This window comes from Leishmania martiniquensis, chromosome 25, assembly GCF_017916325.1.
Source record: "Leishmania martiniquensis isolate LSCM1 chromosome 25, whole genome shotgun sequence".
In the NCBI taxonomy this organism is placed as follows: Eukaryota; Euglenozoa; class Kinetoplastea; order Trypanosomatida; family Trypanosomatidae; genus Leishmania; species Leishmania martiniquensis.
Genome location: NC_090160.1, coordinates 503,495 through 523,780, shown reverse-complemented (window position 1 = coordinate 523,780; position 20,286 = coordinate 503,495). Strand labels below are relative to the sequence as shown.

Below are 20,286 nucleotides of genomic sequence, written 5' to 3'. Positions count from 1 at the left end.
TCGTTGGGGGAGCCTATAGTCCCCATCGCTCTTCGTTTATCGTTCGCCGTGGATATCGCCCTTCTCGCCGATTCGTGCGCCCATGTGTGTGGGAGATGCTGCAGGACGAGGTAGCGCCAGCCTCGGTCAAGGAGATGGAGGTGCCGACGAGGCCCGTCGTGATCGAGGCGGACTCGGTGACAAGCCGCTATAACTTTCCGGCACCGGCCGACTTGGAGGTGAGGAGTCGAAACAATATGGCGCATCGGCGTCGCGGCCGTTTCGTCATCAAGATGGCCGCCGCGTTGTATCTCGCCACGCTGCCAGCGTACGACACTCCAGGCAAGTGCGCTGAGGCCATGTCGTACCTCTGGGGCCACAGGCGCCTGGCGCTGGAGTATCTGCGCCGCACACAGGCACGCCAAAGACGAGTTGTGGAGGAGGCAGAAGCGCCGCCTTACACCGTCCAACAGCTGCGAGTGGCGGAGTCCAAATGGAAGGCTCACTTAGGCAGGCAGGTGCTGCTGCCCGACGGCTTCCAGAAGTCATGGGACGAGATTCTACCTTTTTTCGTGCGATGCATACAGGAGCTGGAACAGCACAGAGCACTCTCCAGAGATCACGGAGGCGACACAGAGAACGGCGATGCGGGTGCCAGTACGGCTGCTTCCATTTTGACCACCGCTAATAGCGCAGCGTCGATCTCGACCGGGCTCAGTGCTGCTGACCAAAGCGGCAGCCGCCCCCTTCTGCCAGCGCCGGTTCCAGGCGCAGGGCCTGCCGGGCAGGGCGCCACGGCTGTGAGTGGCACGAGCGCGGAGGCCGAGTCGGCGGAACAGCTCTTGGACCTGGCCAAGGTCCCTGCTCGGGCGCTCGCCATTCTTTACGACAAGACGGTGCGACATCTTCGCCTTGTCTCGCCCGCCCGGAGTGCGGCGAAGGGTTGCAGCACACCGGAGCAGCACCTTGCTTCGCGTGGGTGGCTGCCACTTCGCCAGATCCTGTCGGAGATCAGTCCAGGCCTCAAGAGCGATGCCACTCTCAAGGCGCTGCTGGGGTGGATAAATACTCTGGAAGAGAGGCAGAGGGAGGTGATTTACCTGGCTCTCCTCACGCCCTTGAACGTTCTCGGGAAGCTGCAGCTGCTGCATGACGGCGACTGGGACGTGGACGGCGTGGCGACAGGAACGGCAGAGATGGTAAGGGCGGCGCCCGTTACCCATCTCCGCGCAGCGTGGGGCTACGAAGATGCCAGCGTGGCAGCTGCAGTCATGCAAGAGCACATACCTGTTCTGCTGAACTCCCTCGCACATGCCAGCGATGCAGACAGTGGTCGCAAGAGAGCGTTGCCGCCGTCGGTAGAGCGTCATCAGAGCACCACGAGCGACGACCGTGCTGGCGGTTCGCCGTACTCGTCATGGCTCGAGTACGTCGATGACGCCAAGGCTATTCGGAAGGAGGCGACGGGCTCAGGGGGCCGGGTGTACCCCCAGCACCGCCCCATGCAAGTGCTCATCCCGGCGCCAGTCGTTGATGAGCTGTGCGCGCCGCTGAAGCTCGCGAGACTGCAGGACGACACACCAACCGGCACGGCCCTCGCCACGTTCGTCCGGCGATCAAGCGCGCACGTCATGTCTGGTGCCGATGGGACGCAGGGCAGCAGCGGCACCGATGCACCGTCCATGGTCAGCTACAGAGAGCTTCTGACACTGCTGCGGCCGTCCAGTGGCTTCTGCGTGGCGTCCTTCCTCGCCGCCATGACCGGCCCTGCCACGCGGCTGGCCTTCCTGCCCGTCTCGGTGGAGTATTTCGCGGCACAGGGCCTGGAGGTCAGTGGGTGGTATATGCCGCGGCACATGCTGCGTGTCAACTTGCGCAGTGCCAGCAGCGAGGGCTACGGCAGTGGCGGCCTTGCCGGTGAGGCCATGTCGCCGCCTTCGCTCATGAGTGGGGTAACAGCGGTCGCCGCTCCTAGAACGGTCGTGACTCTCCTCGTGTGCCCCAGCAAGCTCACGAAGGGCGTGCTGTGGTGCAGGGATGAGGCGGCGCCAACAACACCGGCCCCGCGAGCCTCGCTGCGGTCACTGCCGCCCGTGCACTGCGTGGTGGACTTTGATCTCCTCTATGGCATTCACACCGACAGCGAGTCTGGCGCCAAGACGGTGACGGTATGCCGCCCGCCGACGGAGCGCGTGGTGAACCTGCGCATTGCGTCCCTCTGGGATATTTGGTCCTGGCACGGCTTCGAGGCAGTGCCAGATGGCCCTCTTGCCGCCGCTGCTGCGGATTCGACGAAGCCACCGCCGTGCCTGATGCGCACGGAGGAGATGGGGGTGGTGCTTGGGACTCAACAACGCCGGCCGTTGCCGGGCCCGGCGAGCGGGCCACATGGTACTGCGCCACCGCCTCTGTCGACTTGTGAGATGCAGCCACGCGGGGACGGAGCGAGGGCCGTTTGTCTGTCTAATCACGGCCAGGGCGACAGAGCGCCAGAGACGAATGAGACTGCTCCATTTCCGGTGCACGCGCTCTTGCCTTTGGGCGCAGAGAACCTCACTTCTGCCGCCACGGAAGAGACGCTCACACCTGAGCCCTATCCGCTGATGCATCGCCTGCCGTGGGAACTCTTTCCTGTGGAAGAGACAGAGAGCACGCTTCTTCGCTTGGACGCCGCGTACAGGGCAGAGCTGCACTTCGTGTGTGAGCGGTGGCGCTCTCGGTGCCTGGAGCTCCTTCGACCGTTGCGGTATGGCGGGTATGAGGAGGAGGAGGAGGAGACGGCTCATGACAGCGAGGGAAGTGCGTGCAGGGCAGGCGGTGCCAACATGGAGCATCCCGAAACCTGGCGCATGTTTGCCGCCGCGACTGCTCGCGAGAGGGCCCTCTGGAGTGGTCTGACTACGTGGATGGGGCGGCTGGATCAGGAGTGCGCGCTACCGCTCTTCTCTCTCCTGCTGCCGCCCAACGTGGTGCTCGTGGCGCCCAGCACAGAGAAAGATGAGAGGCGCCTATGCTCGGTGGGGCGCAAGAGGGCGCTGGCCGTGCTGCGGCGCCTCGTGAACGGTGTCGACGCCTCGTCTCTCTTTTACTTCGATGCTGAGGTGCCCTTCACCCCGCCACTCAACCCTGAGGTGCACCGCCTGTGGGTGATGGAAGGCGACGAGGCGTGGCCGCCTGGCACGGGTGAGGATGCGCTGCGGCCGACGGATGCCGCCAGCGGAGACTGTGGCTTCTGCACTATCTCTGCCCGCTCAGAAGCACTACTCGCGACGGTACGCTCCGAGGACGGTGAGGATAGTGTACAGATGTATGTGCGACAGCCGTGCGTGTTGCTGCGGCCCCGCGCCTGTAGAGCGGTGGCGGTTGCGCCAGAAGCGGAGTCGAGCACTATGCGGCGGTGCAGCCTCAACGAAAGGGGCAAAGAGGCGCTCCGGCTGTGCCGCTTCACTTACCCTTCCTCCGCCCCGGGCAACGACGCTGCCTCCTACTTCGGCGCATCGCTGGAGGAGTTGACGCCGCACGCCGCACTGCGTCATGCCCACCGTGGGTGCCGCATCACACCTCTGGCATGCGACGAGATTATGCTGGGTGCCGCATGGCCTGCCGAATATATCGTCGAGTACGCACTTGTTCCACCGTTACAGGAAGCGCTAGAGGTGTACAGCGCGAAGAAAAGGGCTGGGGCGAAGGCCGAGGCGGCGCGCGGATTTGGCGCCCACGTGGAGGTTGGGAGAGCTGGCAACGGCTGTGGTAGCAACAGAGCCGCACTGACTGCTGCAGTCCCTGACGTGGCGGAACGGCAGCTCATGATCAACGATCTCCGCCGCGAGCTGTACCTCGTCCTGACCGACGAAGCCGCGATGGACATGTGCGAGTTCTACGGAGACGCGCTGGTGGACTACTGCGCCGCTGCCAGCACTCTCTCCTACCGCTTGGCGTCGTCCAACTCTACGCTTTGGCGAGGTGGCAACATTACTGGGTCCAGCACGAACGGGGCACTCGTTGTGAGCGTGCTGCCGGCAGTGCTGCGGCGCTACTGGATGTCACGCCGGCGCATCTGCAACAGCAAGCGCCTGGCGGACTGCATAGAGAGTTTGTTCGGCGCTCTGGCCAAGGCGCTTTGGGTCTATCCGCTGCAGCGCATGCGCTTGGACGGTGTTGGTGAGGAGGGACTGCCGCGGCACCCTTCCGCCGCTTCTACGATCAGCCACATGCGTGCCGATGCGATAGTGCCACCGGATGCGGACATGCTCGTGTACGCGGCGTCGGCCCTCCTCGAGCTGCTCAGCTGCTGCTGCTAATCGAGCGCCAAAAAAAAAGAGACCAAGTGGGTGGGATAGTGTCGAAGGAATGTGAAGGTGGCCCGCTTAGAGAGAGAGGGAGGCGAGGAGGGAGGGCACTGTCATCACGTGGGTAGTGGTGGCGGCCGTCAAGGTCGCCCTGGGCTCGGTGGACGTGCTCGTTGATGTGTCGGCGCGCATGGCTGTGCGTGATGTTCAACGGGCGACGGTCTCCGTAGCGGCTCTTCGCTTTGCTCCCTCTCTCCTCCCAGCGTTTGACGCCTCCCACTGCCGCATTTTTCACTCCACGCCAGCCACAGACAGTCAGACAGACGGACACACACGCGCACTCACAGACGGCTCACGAGGACGCTAAGGGGGCCCCTGCGAGGCGCTTCGTCATGCCGCCTTTTCTTGGCCAAGACACGAGAGCCGACGGAGGCGTACAAGACGAGGACACACAGAGACTATAGCGATCCCATCTACGAGTCAAGTCGCGCAGCTTGTGCCCCTTCTCTCTGAACACACGCCTCTCTCACGACATCTCTCCCCTCTCTGCTCACCCCTCTTCTCTCTCCTCATACAGCCACTCGCCCAAAAATCAAAAAAAAAATATACGCCACGCACGGTTGCTCCTCCCCCCTCCCCCCTCTCATTTTTTTAGAACGGTTACTGACCGGCAAGGGACGTCTTGCCCTTCTCCTTCCCTTTCGCGTCGGCCTCTCCATTGAGGGGCACAGCTACACACAGAAGTACACGCACACGCACTCGCGAGCGGTCCTTTGCTCCTCCTCTGCGAGCCCTACCCGAGACAGATCGGCCACGTGCATACGCGCACAGGGATATATTTACCCGAATACATTTAGGAATATATATATATATAGAGCGGAGCTCGAAGTGCGCGCTCCCTTCTCCAATTACCCCCCTCCCCCCTTAAGCTCGCATCTTCATTGACTCGCTCGAGGTGCGTGGCGCTGCCGCTACGTCGAGGGAGAGAGACGAATGCGAAATTGGCCGCGGTGATCGACTTCGTCAGCATCATGGCGACGATCGGTGGTGGATCGGCGGTGGGGTCGAGCAGCACGCTGGACTTGGACGAGATGATTCAGCACGTCATTCAGTGCAAGCCACTCAGCGAGCAGCAGGTGGCGCGGCTCTGCGAGAAGGTGAAGGAGGTGCTGGGGAAGGAGAACAACGTGCACGTGGTCCGGGCGCCCGTCACGGTGTGCGGTGACGTGCACGGCCAGTTTCACGACCTCCTGGAGCTTTTCAAGATCGGCGGACTTCCACCGGACACAAATTATCTGTTCATGGGTGACTACGTGGACCGTGGCTACTACAGCGTCGAGACGGTGACGCTGCTTCTCCTCTACAAGCTGCGATACCCCCAGCGACTGCATCTTCTCCGCGGCAACCACGAGTCGCGCCAAATTACGCAGGTGTACGGCTTCTACGATGAGTGCATTCGCAAGTACGGCAGCGCCAACGTCTGGACCATCTTCACGGATCTGTTCGACTACTTGCCACTGACAGCGTTGGTTGAGAACGACATTTTCTGCCTCCACGGTGGCCTCTCGCCGACGGTCGACACGTTTAGCCACATCCGAAACCTCGATCGCGTGCAGGAAGTTCCACACGAGGGGCCGATGTGCGATTTACTGTGGTCGGACCCGGACGATCGTGATGGCTGGGGCATCAGTCCCCGTGGTGCGGGCTTCACCTTCGGCCAAGGAGTCACCGAAGGCTTCTGCCACAACAACAAGATCAAGACGATCGCTCGTGCGCATCAGCTTGTCATGGATGGCTACAGCTGGACGCACCAGGATCAGCTCGTCACGGTCTTCAGCGCACCAAACTACTGCTACCGCTGCGGCAACCTCGCTGGGCTGCTGGAGCTTGATGAGCACATGAACAAGTGCTTCTTTCAGTTCGACCCGGCGCCGAGACGTGGGGAAGCGCAGGTGTCGAAGAAGACACCGGACTATTTCTTATAGAGACTGTGAAGGTATGGCTGATGGCAGTGATGGCGACACACATGCACGCATACAGCCACGCGGTAGTCGAGCACCTCGGGATGTGCGCCTGCTGGCGCTGGTAGAGGTGCATGCATGTATGCATGCTTGCATCACTGAGTCGCCCCCCTCTTCCTCCTCTTCTCTCTTCCATGCTCTCTGGTTGTCCGGCTCATAGACGATGTCAGGAGGGGAAGGGAGGAGCAAGGCATGGTGAGTAGGCACCGACCTCAGTCCCATACGCGTGCGCGTATGTGTAAGTGTGCGTGCGTGTGTGGGTTGGAGGAGAGGGACGGGGAGCACACTGCTGTTTGAAGTCTCTGCGGCCGTTCGAAGGCCTCAGAAAGGCAGTTAAGCACAACGGAAATGTGAATGGACCAGAGGAAGTGGAAAAGGGCGGGTGGGGGATGCGGACGGACCTGAGCGAGGTGCGTCCAGAAGAGCCGCATCCCTTATCCGCATGGGCGCGCCCCTTGGGCGTTGTAAGCGACGGTGCATGACACCGCCGGCTTGCAACGGAAGGAGAACATGGCGTGACGTGTGCTAAGGTCCAAGGAGCTTCACGTACCTGCACAGAGGGAGGCGGGGCGCGCGCGAGAGAGAGAGATGGGCGCGGGTGGGGGACTCTTCTCTTATGGTGAGAAAGGGTGACGGGAAGCGTGTGCGTGGCTCTCGCCCGCTTCGTTCTCAGTCGCATCTCTGCGTGCGAGTGCCCCTCGAACTCACTTGCACGCCCGCCAACCCACAAGGAATGCTTTGCCACCATCTCGCGTATTCTCTGCATCTTTCCTCCTCCTCCTCGTTCTGTGCACCGCATGCACTGATCAACGCTCACCGCACTTTCTTTCATGTGCGCTGTCGACTCGGCGGTGGTGGTGCCTGCTTGGAGCGGATGGGAGGTTGGCAAAGGAGGTGTTGGAGTGGATGTCCGTATCTGTCTTCCGCGCACCCATCTTCCTCCTGCGCCTTCGAGCTCACATCAACCCCCCTTTTTTTGCTCTTCTCTGACCGAGTCGCTGCACGCCATACTCCTCTCGCAGTGATATATATTTATATAGAGCGGACACGTACAGAGAGAGAGGCTCACATAATGATTATCCCTGTGCGTTGCTACTCGTGTGGTAAGGTGGTCGGCCACCTGTACGAGCAATATCAGTGGCTCTTGGATCAGGACTACACGGAGGCCGAGGCCCTGGACGCGCTGCACCTGGATCGCTACTGCTGCCGTCGCATGATCCTCTCCCACATCGACCTCATAGACGACCTTATTCCCTACAGCGTACCTGTGACAGGCACGATGCAAATCATGGGGCCACTGCAGATGTCCGCGCCGCACCGGCGCTAAGGGGGCGGGGTCGGATGGCGCATGCCGCTCGCGCCGTCTCAGCGGGATCTCGCCCCCCCCTCTCTCTCGTTTTGTGCAAGCGTGGCAGTTGCCGCCGGGTGCAACTCTCGCGCCTCTGCTCTGCCTGCCACCGTGGCTTTCACTATCCGCGGCCTCCTCTTGTGTTGTCGTTCCTTTCCGCTCCTCTAACGGCGGTAAGCACGTTCGTGTGATTCCTCTCTCTGTCTGCAGCTTCCTCTGCCGGGTATCTAAGTTTCCCATGACCGCTAGTGAGCGAGTAAAATGGTGTACGTCTGCCTGCCGGCTTCGCCATCTGCGTGCTTCTCTGTCGTGCCTGCGTCTGTGCATGTGTGTGCGCTTGTGTGACCTCTCCGATGCCGATGCCTTTGTGGGTGCGCTCTAGTGACTTCCAGACAATAGCCGTGCTGCCGCAACTGCCACTGCAGTGGACCACCCTCGTTTCTGTAGCTCAGCAAGCATGCACGCACGCGCACGGGCGGACATGCTCCTGCCTTCTCTCTCTTTCTCTCTGCATACGTGCACCACAACCTCTTGTAGCGCCTCCGTGCACCCTCTTCTTTCCCGCTCTTCCTCCGTCGCTATCTTCGCCTGGCTGACACGCACCACCACTGCCGCACTCTCCTCCAACACCGATACGGATGATCAGCCTCGCGCATTCACCCGCTTTGTTTTTGCCAATATTATTCGCTCCACGTTTTGGGTGCGCCTGTGTGCACACCTGCCGCTCTCCTCCTCCTATACACACACACACACGCTCGTGTACACACCATCAAGCTTTGTGGCTTGCGAGCGCGTCTGCCGGCCCCCGATCCTCTCTCCTTCGGTGAGGTCTTCTTTGCCTAGCTCCCTCCTCTCACCGTCCCCGAGGTGATCGCGGCATTCCTCCTGCCCTTGGCCCTCTAGAAAATTGCACCGTCCCTGCGGCGATTGCCGTTGGCAAAGGTGCTGCTGCCGCCTCCAAGTTGCTTAGCACGCCTTTGTCCAGCGTAACGGAGAGGGGAGGAGAAAGGCAATGGGCCCGCGCAAGAACAACACCTTCACCTCCGGCAAGGAGGAGGGTACCGCCTCTGGCAAGGCGCGCAAGGTGGCCAGCAACGGTGCCGGGGTTAACAGCACGGCCAACGCCGCCAGCCACAAGCACGGCGCAACCGCCACGGCAGATGTCTACACAAACGAGGAAAGGGCCTTCCTCGAGTCACAGATGGCAAGCTTTACCTCTGGGGGTGGCGGCAGCGGCAGTACCGACTTTTCCGGGATGACGAAGGAGCAGTGGCTGGCCGGCTTGCCCACGCTCGTCTCGGCAACGGAGAAGTTGTTGCAAGCAGCGGCTGAACAGTATCAGCAGACATGCCGGGAGCGCGCGGCAGCCGCAGCGCTCCCAGCGAACGGCGCGCAGAACACCAGCTCTTCTCCAAGCGCTGACGGCAACAGCGGGGGGAAGCACAGCGCAACGACTAGCAGCAGCAACGCCAACAATTCTTCGACCGACGGCGTAATCCCTGGCGGGATGGCAGGGCCATCCGACCGGCGTCCCACGCCAGCCGGTAGCACCCCTGCACAGTTTGTCGAGGAGAGCGCCTACATCATTGCCCAGGCTCAGCAGTTGCAGTGGTACCCCTTCACCTACCAGCGATGGGTCGAGCTGCTGTTGGAGCCGGGCAAGTACCACACGGCCCGAGACGGCCGGCTTCGCGGCGACGCCCTTCAGACTTCTCTGCGGCGGTGCATTTTGGTAACGTATCCGGCCGTGGAGGGTGGAGACCTAATTTAGAGCAGCAGCAGCGCGGGGCGACGAGGGGTGTGACTGCACACGTACACACCGCCCACAGACGCGGCTGCCTTCTGAGGACTTTTTTCCTCGATCCGCCTCCCTGGTGAGGGTGGGAGCTGACACGCCTCTCCGTTCGTGGCGGCATCTCGAGGGGAAGATCTGGTACTTGGGCGTTGCAGGAGGGAGGCAAAGCAGTTCCACCATCCCTGCCGATGCCGGGCCGCCTCCGGCGCTGGCAAGGGCTCCGCGCCCACGGCGAAGGGGAGAAGGCCAGAGCGGTGCCTCACGACGGGAGCCGGTGGTGAGGTCCTGTATGGCGGTGCGGCCTGCGCGATCGTGGGCTGTGGACGCGTGTGCTCCACCCGCTGGGCGTGCAGAGTGCCCGCGTGGCTCGAGCGCAGTCCTCCCGGCCCTCGCTGCCTCCTGGTGTGCGGCGCCTGGGCCGCCCCCGGGGATGTGCGGCGTGGGGGCCCGGATGATGGGCGCGGGTGGGGTGCGGCCCGCGGTGTGTGTGGGGTGGGCGGCGTCTGGGGCGGAGGCGGTGCGGAGATGGCTGCGTTGGTGGCGGCGCGGCAACGCGTGTGCGGACGGCTGACCTGCACGGCGAGGCCGCGTGGCGCACAGTGACAGTGCCAAGGGTGGGCGGGTTGGGGTTGGGCGCATCTTTTACGACAGAGAAAGGGAGGTGGAGGTAGACACGTTGTGCGTCTTGGCAAAAAAAATGCTGTGCATCCTTCCTGTCTCTTTCCGCCCGCTGTAGCGTAGACGCCGCCCCTCCCCTCCCTTCCCTCTCCATCGTCGGCGTTTCTTGTGCTCTTCCGTTGAAGTATTTCGACTGTGTGCTGCTGCGTGCTGAAGCGAGCACTGGTGGCGCCTGCTGTCGCCCTCGCTGCGCAGAGGATGCCGGCGGGGCGGGTGGGTGGTGGATGAAGAAGTAAGAAATGATGTGTGAGCGCATATGGGGCGACAGCGCTCGAACGGAGCGCACGGATGCGGTTTCCGTCCGGAAAAGGACGAGGAGGTTCTCCCGCTCTCTCGGTGGGCGGGTGCCTTTCTGAGCGCGCTGGACGTTGCCGGCTGAAGCGTGCACTGACGCGCACGCTCCATGTGTCCTCTGTGTTTTCCACTCTCACGTTGGCCTCGGTGCTCCCCCTCCCCTCCCTCTCCTCTCACCTGTCCTAGCCTGCACAAGCGTCTCTTCGCCGTCCTTTCGGTGGGCCTCCTCGGCGCCCCTCGCGCCCCATCTCATCACGCGCGCGCGCACCTGTGTACCTGCTGACCAGTGGAGGGGGTGCCGTTACTGCTGTGCGACAGCCTTTTAGTCTCCCTTTCGGGTCATTGCCGCCCCGTCCGCCGGCCTCGACGATACGCAACGTGAACGAGAAAAGAAGTAAAGCGCGTCACTGCAGCGCAATGGAGCCACACGTGTTCTGCGGTCCTGAGTTTATTCTCGAGGTGCCTGCCCAGAGCGTGCCGAACGTGCTGGAGAGAGTTCAGGAGACGGCAGCCGGGGAGGTGGCAACATCGGCGCCGGCCGGATCCTCAGCGCCCACCACCTCTGCGGAGGCGACTCCGCTAGTCACCACTACCAACACTGCTAGCAGCGGCACCGGTAGTGCTCTACTGCACGGCTGGACTGTGCAGCCTTCAGCCCTTTTACAGATACAGAGTGAGCTCTACGGCGTTTGCACAGTCGAGGTGCGCCGACATCTTCACGCGAACAGGGCGCTCACCGCATGCATGACGACAGATGTGCGTCGAGGAATGGAAATGGTGTCGCGGCGCATGGCCCAGTTTGGCCGCATTGTCCTCCCCGCAAGCTACGGTAGCACCAGTAGTGGTGGCGTGCCTCCTGCTCCGACGGAGGTGACCTTTTTGGAGGCGAAGCCTACAACGGCGCTCAGCTCGGAGGAGGTCACATCACTGCAGCAATCGTTGCGTGTGGCGGGTGCCTTCTCCGCTTCCACTACCTCGGCTGCATCCGCGGATGCTGACTCATCCTCACCCTCGGCACTATCGACTGTGCCCGCGAAGACATACCTGCTGCTCTACGTCACGGACTCGCGCGTCGCCGCGCAGCTGCACATGCTGTGCCTCCGCAACGCGTTTATCGCTTTGCCCCATGCCTGCCGCCTTCTGAACTACTTCGTCTCTACTGGCCGCGCCGCCGCTATCGTGCCCAGCCAAGTGCTGTCGAAGCGGGAGCTTCTCAGGTCACACCTCAACTTCGATGTGGAGCTGTGGAGTGTGCTGGAGTCAAGGCTCACGGATGAGCTGGTTGAGGAGGTGCGCAGCTTCGGTGCCGCGCCAAGTGGCGGCCGACTTCTCACGGCGTTTGAACAGCATGAGCAGAACGTAAAGGCGGTGCTACGCTACTGCGAGCAAAACGTGCGCTATGCAGGCGTCTTCGATGACAACGAGGAGGCGAGCCCATTTCTGGTGGCGATGGGGCTGTGCTGGCGGCTTGGGGTCACCATGGATGACGTCTGCAGACATTTTGTGCGCCACCCTCGCCGCGTCGTTCGCGCCCTGGCGCTCTACCTCGCCCGCTACACCCTTGCACCGGAGGATTACGTGTACTTCTTTACGCCTTCTCTCTGCGATGAGGTGATTATTGCTTGCACCGAAGATTCCCGGACCACAACCGCGATGAGGGACCTGAGCCGCCAGCTGCTCACAAAGAACGACGTCGTGGATGCGTGGCTGCCAATGTTGTCGAGGCACTGGCAGGAAACTGTGGTGGTACCGGCGATGGCGTTCATGGAGGCGTGCTGGAAGCTGCAAGCCCAAGGCGGCGGCGGAAGTGAGGATGGCGCGGCTGCCGCCTCCCTCGGCGCCGCCACACAGGCTGCACAGCTCTTTAAGGAGGCCGACGGAACCGCCAGGGACGAGCCAGAGCGGGTGCACGGCGAGGGCCGTGGCGTGGCCGCCACCTTTGGGTTTCGCAGTATTGTCGAGATCGCCGACCACGCAGCGCAGAACGCGCGTGTGCTGGTGCCGCAGAGCATCGCAACGATACTGAAGCGGCGCCGGGGCCTCGAGGAAGCAGTCTTTGGTGGCGGCGGTGACGGCACTGTGGACTACCTTGGCGATGACGATGACGACGACTTTCTCCTGCACGTAGATGTGCGGGGCGATGACGGCGATGACGCCGCGGCGCAGGGGCTTGGCTCCATCGGGGGCCGGCAGAGCGGCGGCAGCAGCGGACTAAACTTGCCCTCCACGAAGCGCGTGCGAGCCGACGATGCCAAGGATGGCAGCGGCGGCGACGGCGTTGTGCTCGATCCGCATCGGCGCATTATGCGGGAAGGGCTGAGGCTAACGCTGTCCTTGCTTGGCCGTCGCACTCTCTTCAAAAAGGGCGATGAGCACTATGTCGAGTTCTGAATGGGCGCGTTGGCGCCGCGAGAGAGGGAAGGCAGGGGGAGGTGTGTGTGTGTGGGGAAGCAGCAGTCCTCTCGACCACGCCTTTCAGCAAAGGGGTAGTGTAAGCAGAACTGCACGCGATGCAGGCAGGCGCGCGCCGGTGAAGGCGGCGCCTGACTCCAACGAACCATTGCACACACACACACATCTACATACTTGAAAAGTGCGCTACCGACGAAGACGACCGCCTCTAAAGTTGCCCGACAGTCCAGGAAGCGTCATCGCGCACTGTAAGGGGGACGATGGCGGCACGGCAGTGCGGACAAGGAGTAACGCTACAGTATTATGCGGCTCTGCCTTGCTCCCTTTCCCCTTCCCACTGCCCCCTCTCCCTGCCCGTCACGCCTGTCTGGCAGGAACACACGAGTGGCGCATACCGGCAGGCAAAGAAGAGCACCACCGCTGCCGGACGTATGCCCGATCCCCGCAATCTATCCCTCTCCTGCCTCCCCCCTTCTCTCTTTCGATCGCTCTTCCGTCCACGCATGCACGGGTGCCGCGTCACACCTGCGCCTTTGCCGCACGCGCCGTTTTCTCCTTTCAACGGCCATGCAGGAAGCGTCCACCACCACCCACCCGAGCACAAAGCAAGCCGCAGACGAGGAGGGAGAAGAGAGGAGGCTGCCCCATCACCCTCCACATCCGCACACCATCGATACCCATCAGCAAAGGGAGAGAGAGAGAGCCGGTCGCTGCGGGCGCTGGACAGTCTGCCAGCGCACGCGCATCCTCCTGAGCCGCCGCATTGGTCGCTGCTGCACCGGCTGTGTTGCACTGGAGCGCTTTCTCTGCCTCCCCTTCTTTCGCAGAGGGCGCGCCTCTCCTGACGCTTTTCCGCTTTGGTCAACGAGGCTGGAGGTGTGACTGTCCATCGACACGCCCATACATACACGTGCGCGGCGCCGACATGTCCGCCAGAGACTCGTTGCGGCTACTGAGAGAGGAGCAGCGCCGGCGCTTCGAGATGGCCAAGAAAGAGGGCAACACATCAGAGGTGCGCAAGTGCGACGCGTGCCAGCAGCCCGTCTACTCGGTCAACGTGTGCCCCGCCTCCGGCCTCTTCCACGATCTCGACAAGAAGAAGATTATCGGCGGTACTGTCGTCACCTCCAACGTCATTTCGTCCTCGCAGCTCATGGCTGCCATTGACCAGACACGCGTGAAGTGGGTGCCAAGCCGCACACATCTGGTGAAAGTAGACGCCCAGTCAATCAACATTTTTCAGAGCTTCGTGGCGCATATGGATTGGAACCTGCAACGCTACGCCATTCTCTACGGCCTGTACGACGACGCTGCGCACACGATCGAGGTGCACGCCGCCTACGAGCCGGAACAGCACGGCAACGCTTACACCTTTGAGCCCCTCCCGGATCCGCACTTGGACAAGGTAGATAAGGTGGCCAAGACGCTGGGCTTGCGGCGCGTCGGTGTGGCGTGCACGCATGCGATGCGCGACCCGGAGCAGATCTTGTTGAACTATCGTGAGTTGCTGCTTTGCGCCAAGGAGCAGTCTCGCTACGGTGACGAGTGCGCATTGCTCACCGTCGCCCCCGCAGTTATGCCGTCTGCAGAGCATTGTGGAAAGACAAACGCCGCGGGTGAGTGCTCCGCCGGCCCCACGGCGGCATCGAGCGGTTCAACTCGCGATTCGACCATCGCCGTCTCCTGTCAAGCTTGGCAGACGTCACCGCAGTGCGTTCATCTTTACCGTCTTGGGGTGCTGCAGGAGCCACCGGATGGTGAAGCGGCACTGCAGGACGTCGAGAAGGCGCGACAGGTCCACTGCACGATGCCGTTGGAGGTGGCCCAGACGGACACCGACCCGAGCGGGCACCGGCGCTTTCTCACCAAAGCGCCGAGCACCGAGATCGATACGCGGTGGTTCACGAGCTACATTGCAGTTCAGCAATTCGAGTCGCCTGTCGTCCGCGGAGCCTTCATGCGACTGTCACGGCCAGGCATGCCGCCGCCCGGTCTGCAGAACCTGCGCAATTACATGAGCGATCCGAAGCGAAAAGGCATGTCGTTTGCGGAGACGATCGCTGACTTCCACGTGCTCGTGTACCTCCTGACGCAGATCTTCACCTCCGACGACGAGCTTCACGCGCTGTGCTCGGTCGCGCGCACCAAGAAGATGACGGAGGAGGCTGCTAACTACCAGGCCATCCTGCTCGGGATGATGTCCGCGTAAGAAGGCGGAGAGGTAGGTGGGAGAGCGCTTGTGCCCCTGTACGCCTGAGCCGATGCAGAGGCGCCTCCCCATGCGCGGGACCGCACACATTTCTTCTCTGCTGCGAAAAGGGTGGCCGTGCCCTTCCTCTCTATGCCAGGCATCACCTCTGCGCGTACGCTTGCCTGTGTGCATCTTGATGGCACAAAGGCACACTTATGTATATATATATACATAAGTGTGCACAGGCCTCTGCACATCTCCAGTAGAGGCACTTGCCCCTCCCCCCCGTCGCCCTCTCCCTCCCTTCCTCCCGTTACACGCGTCAAGGCCATTTGGCGTGTGTGTTCTGTGTTTGTGCCACTGTTTTGTGTCGTTGCGCTTTCCTTTCGGTGGCGATGTCGCGAGTCGCTCATGCACGTGCGGCGCCCTTTTCTGATGCGGTATTCGAAAGGCGCCGCTCCAAATGCGGCGAGAGTCCAAACAAAGGCAAAAGTAACGCACGAAACGGCAGTGAGCGGCGTGTGTGTGTGTGCGCGCCGTCTGTCGCCAACGCCATCTCGACCACACACCCCCGATTTTTCGTACCGCGCTAGGCTCCAGTTGCCACCTCCTTCTGGCCTCCCTCTCCTCTCCATCTGGTTGAGTACGTGCGTGAATCGACCTCTCTGCGCCTCAGGTGCATTTTAGGCCAGGACAAAACCGACCGCGCGTGCGTGTATGTCCCGTCTCCATTCATCCTGCGATAGGCGTTTCTCCGTCGATCTCTCCTCCCGCTCCTCTCCTCCATTTCTTTTTAGTGTTGCCCTTTTTTTTCGCGGACATCTCTCACCTTGCACACCTCACCCCTTCACCTGGTCCTCCTCCCTTCCCGGACACGCACCGAGGGTGGGACAGTACTCTGCGGTGAACGCCTCTGCGCTGCGTGATACAGTCCCTCACGCGCATCGATTGCGTTTGCCTCTGTTCCTTTACTCCCTTCGTTTTTTTTTATTTAGGCTATCAGAATGGCGACGTTTCCTCGCCCTCCTTTGCCCTCCCTTCAGGTGACACTGCTGCCCGAGGTGCCGCCGACGAAGCAGCACCAGACATCCGGGCATGCGGCTTCCACGCTGGCGCCGTCATCAGCAAGCTCCTCCTTACTGGCATCGATACAGGCGCAGGATGAGGCCGCCGCTAAGGCCATGCTGCACACTGTCCTTCAAACGGCTGCAGATTGCACGGCACCGCAGCGTCGCTTTTACAGCTACTCGCCCGAGGCCGTGCTGCGCAGTGTGCGGGCTCTTGTGGATAAAGATCTCTGTGCCCCGCTGGTGGAGGCGTTGCAAGCCGCGGTGAGGGAGTACGCGCAGCGCTGCGTGGCGGCACTGGTGGCGCGGCAGCAGCACCAGCAGCCCCGCGATGACACCACGAAAGTAATGACAAACAGCGACACAGAGAGCGACGAGGAGGCCAAGGCGATGTCGGCGAACGCGACGCTGGGCGAGGTTCAAATTCTGGCGCAGCTCGTTACCTACTGGGAACGACTACAGCAGGGCCTGGTGGAGCTGTCTTCTGTGTGGGTCTACGCAGACCAGTGGTGCTCGATGCAAGCTGGTACCGCGATGCCGCGCTCCCTCATCGCCGCCGCCACGCAAGAGGTTCGCGAGGTTCTCAGCGGCTACCCGGAGCTTCTCGAGACCGCGCTGAGAGGTTACGTGGCAGTGCTGAAGGCGGAGCTGGCAGCCGATACCGCGGCGCTTCTCTCGGCATCCCACTCTTCACGCGTGCCTTCTACAGCGGTGCTGCCAGACAAGTCCGCCGCCGCCTCTTCGGTCGGTGTAGTGCGGTCGGCCGCCTCCGCGCCGCCGCCTCCGAGCGTGGATGCGACCTCTCTCGCCCTGCTGGTGTGCCCTCCTTCTCTCGACTCCCTCGACAAGCCACTTCGGCAGCGCCTACTGCGCCTCTTCACGCAGCTCACCCTCGCGACTCAGCACTACGCAGCGCACGTGGAGCCGGCGGTGGTGCGCGTGGTGCGAGTCCACTACGAGACGGTCGCGCGCCGCCTATGGGCGGAGAGTGTCCGTGCGAGCGTCTTTTTCCGATTCTGCGACGGCGCTCTCAGGCACATCGGGCCGATGTCCGCCTCCCTGCTGCACTCCGGCACGACGCCCATGCTGGAGGAGGTGATCCAGGGGCCGCTGATCAGCACCGTGGGCAGTGAGGTACTCAAGCGCGACTTCGTTGCCCTCATGGAGCGGCAGGCGTTCCACTCGCTGCGGCTGGCGTGGCGTCTGCTGTCCGCCAGTGCGCGGGTACGGAGCTCTCCTGTGGTCGCCGGGCTCTTCCACGAGTACCTGATGGACTGCGGTCAACGCATCATGGAGGAGTTGGTGCCGTCGTCGACGAAAATTACACCGGCGGCGGCGCTCGTGCCCCCACGCAGGCGGCCGTTTCTTGCCGTTCGACATCTGCTGGGCCTGCTGGAGCAGGGCAGCCGCACGGTCTCGATGTGCTTTGCGGACTGCGAGAAGGAGTTCAGAGTGGCACTGCACGAGGACCTGCAGACAATCCTCGAGGCTTACCCACATGCCTTCTCCGAGCAACTGGCAGCCTACCAGGACGCGATCATGAAGGAGGTCGAAGTGGGGCACGTGCTGGTGAGCCCTTCCAAGCCGACAGCGCCGGTGGCGGTAGAGGAGAACGGGGATGATGACAATAACGACGAGGAGGGCGAGTCGGCGTCGCCACTGCGCCGGCAGCGCGCCGAGGCGACGTCGCCGTTGTCGCAGCCGCGAGTGCCGACCCCTCCGCCGGACTTGGCTAGGGCCGAGGAAGACGAAAGCGTCTCGCCGGCGAGGGCGGATGTGACGGAGGCGGAGGACGCGGCCGAGGGCGCCGCTCTTGTGGGCGCGGCCGCGTTGCGGCACGCCGCGCCGCTTCCGGCGGAGGTGAAAGAGGCGACCTCGGTGCTGCGCCGCATTGCCTACATATACTCCTACCACCCCAAGAAGAATTTATTCGAGGCGGCGTACTGGCGCGACTTTGCACGGCGCTGCCTGCATGCGCACCGCAAGCTGAACATCAAGGCCGAAAACACATTCATCTGCTTCCTGCGCGACATCTGCGGCCTCTCCTTCACCTCTAAGTTTGAGGGCATGCTGACTGATCTGAGCTCGTCCACGGAGCTGACGACGCAGTACAAAACTTGGGTGCAGGAGCAGTCACAGATGCATCCATGCGGCGAGGCAGACGCTGACACCTCGGCGGTGGATCGACCCGCGCCAGCGGCTAACGGCCTTGATGTGCACCTGCTCATCTTGGCGCAGAGCTACTGGCCCGAGTATCCACTGATGCCCAGCAACTTCTATGTGCCGCCTGCCGTGCAGGTCGTCACGCAACAAGTGGAGAAGTTTTACAACAGCCTCTTCCCCAATCGCCACCTGAGATGGCAGCACCCCCTGAGCCACGCAACCCTGCTCGCGCGGCTTACGCCGCAGAGCTCTGTGCTGACGCTCACTGGCACATACATACAGTGCGTGCTGCTGATGCGGCTGGACGCGCTCTACGACCGCGGTGTGACCTCTATCACAGTCAAGGCGCTATGCGATGATGTCGGCATGGACATGGCGAACACTGAGCTCTTGTGGTCGCTGCAAGGACTTTGCCACCCGCGATTCCGCCTTGTTCTGCGAGAGGGGCCCCCCTCATCGGTACCTCCGGTCGTAGAGGCGCAGTGCAGGTTTATCGAGCCCGACAACGGGGACGACGAGGGCGGCGTGAGAGCCGAGGAGGCGGTGACGTCGCCTGCTGCGACGCAGTCCGCTCCCTCCTGCGCGTCCGCGGGCTGTACGCTCGCTGCCACGGACGTGCTGCAGCTGAACCTGGGCTTCACGCCGGCCACCGGCAAAGTGCGAATCCCCCTTCAGGCGCGTATGCGGGCCACAGCGTCTGCCGCTTTCGACGGCCCTAGCCGCGCCGGCCGCACCGCCGACAACGACGGCCATCTAGTGGAGGTGGCTATCGTGAGCTGCCTCAAGGCGCAGCGCACCATGACGCGCACAGAGCTGGCGAGCGCTGTAGCATCGCGGGTGCCGTTTCCGGTGACAACGGCGGTGCTGAAGAAGGCGATCGACAAGATGATCGAGCGCGGCTTCCTGATGCGTGGAAAGGACAGCACCTACGTGTACTCGGCATAGCCTCTGGTGTTGCCTCGGTGGAAGGGGGTGTGCAGGGGGGTACGCAGTGCTCATCGGCGGGTATGATGGCTTTGGGTGCTGCGGCGATGATGAGTCGGTGTACGTGCTTGCAAGCGCACGTCAGTCTCCGTAACAGGTGTGATCACGGCATCAGGTGATGGAGCGATTTTTGAAACACGCTGCTGCTTCTCGAAGCGCGTATGCATGGGGACACACGTAAGAGGGTGGACACGACGAATTTTCTCGGCCTCACCTCCGGCTGAACTTGAGGGGGTGGGCGCTCGAAGGAAGGGGCCTGCAGACGACGCCTCTCAGGCCTCTAGTGTCTCGCGCACTGAGGTCCAGAGAAGACATGTGCTCCCTGCATTTTTCTCTCTCTCTGTGAGCTAAGTGCTTACAAAAGGAGCTCAGCACGGGCACACATGTGCGTCCTCCCCTTTCACATGACACGCGTGCGCGTGCACATCCGTCTCTCCCTTGCCTCCCTTCCTCTGCCGCCTGCCCAACCGTGTTTCGAACGCGCACTGCTCATCTGCCCTTCACCTTCCCCGCTTGCGCACATACCGGCACTTAAACACGCACACGCACATGTGTCCTCACAGCTGAGCTCTTTCTTCCTCTGCTTCTCTTTCTCCCTCGCCTCCGCCGCTGTGGCCCACGAGACAGACGCCGTGAAGAACCACCTCGAGCACTCCTCTGCGACTTGACTGCACCACCCGACACTTTCCCCCTCTCACACAAACGCACGCATACGCGGCTCCCCCTTTCGTTTCCTCGCTTTCTCGCCGATCGTCACGCGCTGGTTCGCATCCACTGGCGCCTCCCGCACCGCTCTCCAGCACCAGCAGCAGCAAGCGGCCCTCTCTCACGTGGTCATAATCGCTTGAGACTCTGCTACCCGCTTCCCGCCTAGAAAGGAGCTGTAGTGTCACAGCGTGCGTCTGTCGGTGCGCTCGTGCGTCTTAGCGGTAGGTGAACGGCGGCAGCCACAGTGCGAAGGGAGGGGAGGGGGGGTGGAGGCGAGAGCGAAGAGTCACCGCCCCATAGCAGCACCGCCCCGAACGACAAGGGAGGCGAACGAGGTTGAAAGCAACAAGCAGGCAA

At 62.4% G+C, this 20,286-nt stretch overlaps 7 protein-coding genes across 7 annotated transcripts; all 7 read left to right on the top strand.

The window, feature by feature from the left end:
* Positions 1–95: 95 nt before the first annotated feature.
* On the top strand, positions 96–4,280 carry LSCM1_05337 (uncharacterized protein; the record flags this gene model as incomplete). The annotated part of the gene is made up of 1 exon (XM_067322808.1): positions 96–4,280. One exon carries the CDS (start codon positions 96–98, stop codon positions 4,278–4,280), a length of 4,185 nt encoding a protein of 1,394 aa, XP_067178173.1.
* A 1,019-nt stretch (positions 4,281–5,299) lies between these two features.
* Positions 5,300–6,253, top strand: LSCM1_05336 (uncharacterized protein; the record flags this gene model as incomplete). Its single annotated transcript, XM_067322807.1, has 1 exon — positions 5,300–6,253. One exon carries the CDS (start codon positions 5,300–5,302, stop codon positions 6,251–6,253), a length of 954 nt encoding a protein of 317 aa, XP_067178172.1.
* A 1,108-nt stretch (positions 6,254–7,361) lies between these two features.
* On the top strand, positions 7,362–7,616 carry LSCM1_05335 (uncharacterized protein; the record flags this gene model as incomplete). Its single annotated transcript, XM_067322806.1, has 1 exon — positions 7,362–7,616. The coding sequence occupies one exon, from the start codon at positions 7,362–7,364 to the stop codon at positions 7,614–7,616; it is 255 nt and encodes an 84-aa protein (XP_067178171.1).
* A 1,033-nt stretch (positions 7,617–8,649) lies between these two features.
* LSCM1_05334 (uncharacterized protein) lies at positions 8,650–9,408 on the top strand (the record flags this gene model as incomplete). The annotated part of the gene is made up of 1 exon (XM_067322805.1): positions 8,650–9,408. One exon carries the CDS (start codon positions 8,650–8,652, stop codon positions 9,406–9,408), a length of 759 nt encoding a protein of 252 aa, XP_067178170.1.
* A 1,413-nt stretch (positions 9,409–10,821) lies between these two features.
* On the top strand, positions 10,822–12,795 carry LSCM1_05333 (uncharacterized protein; the record flags this gene model as incomplete). The annotated part of the gene is made up of 1 exon (XM_067322804.1): positions 10,822–12,795. One exon carries the CDS (start codon positions 10,822–10,824, stop codon positions 12,793–12,795), a length of 1,974 nt encoding a protein of 657 aa, XP_067178169.1.
* A 946-nt stretch (positions 12,796–13,741) lies between these two features.
* LSCM1_05332 (uncharacterized protein) lies at positions 13,742–15,025 on the top strand (the record flags this gene model as incomplete). The annotated part of the gene is made up of 1 exon (XM_067322803.1): positions 13,742–15,025. The coding sequence occupies one exon, from the start codon at positions 13,742–13,744 to the stop codon at positions 15,023–15,025; it is 1,284 nt and encodes a 427-aa protein (XP_067178168.1).
* Positions 15,026–16,011: 986 nt separating this feature from the next.
* LSCM1_05331 (uncharacterized protein) lies at positions 16,012–19,182 on the top strand (the record flags this gene model as incomplete). The annotated part of the gene is made up of 1 exon (XM_067322802.1): positions 16,012–19,182. The coding sequence occupies one exon, from the start codon at positions 16,012–16,014 to the stop codon at positions 19,180–19,182; it is 3,171 nt and encodes a 1,056-aa protein (XP_067178167.1).
* Between the last annotated feature and the right edge of the window lie 1,104 nt (positions 19,183–20,286).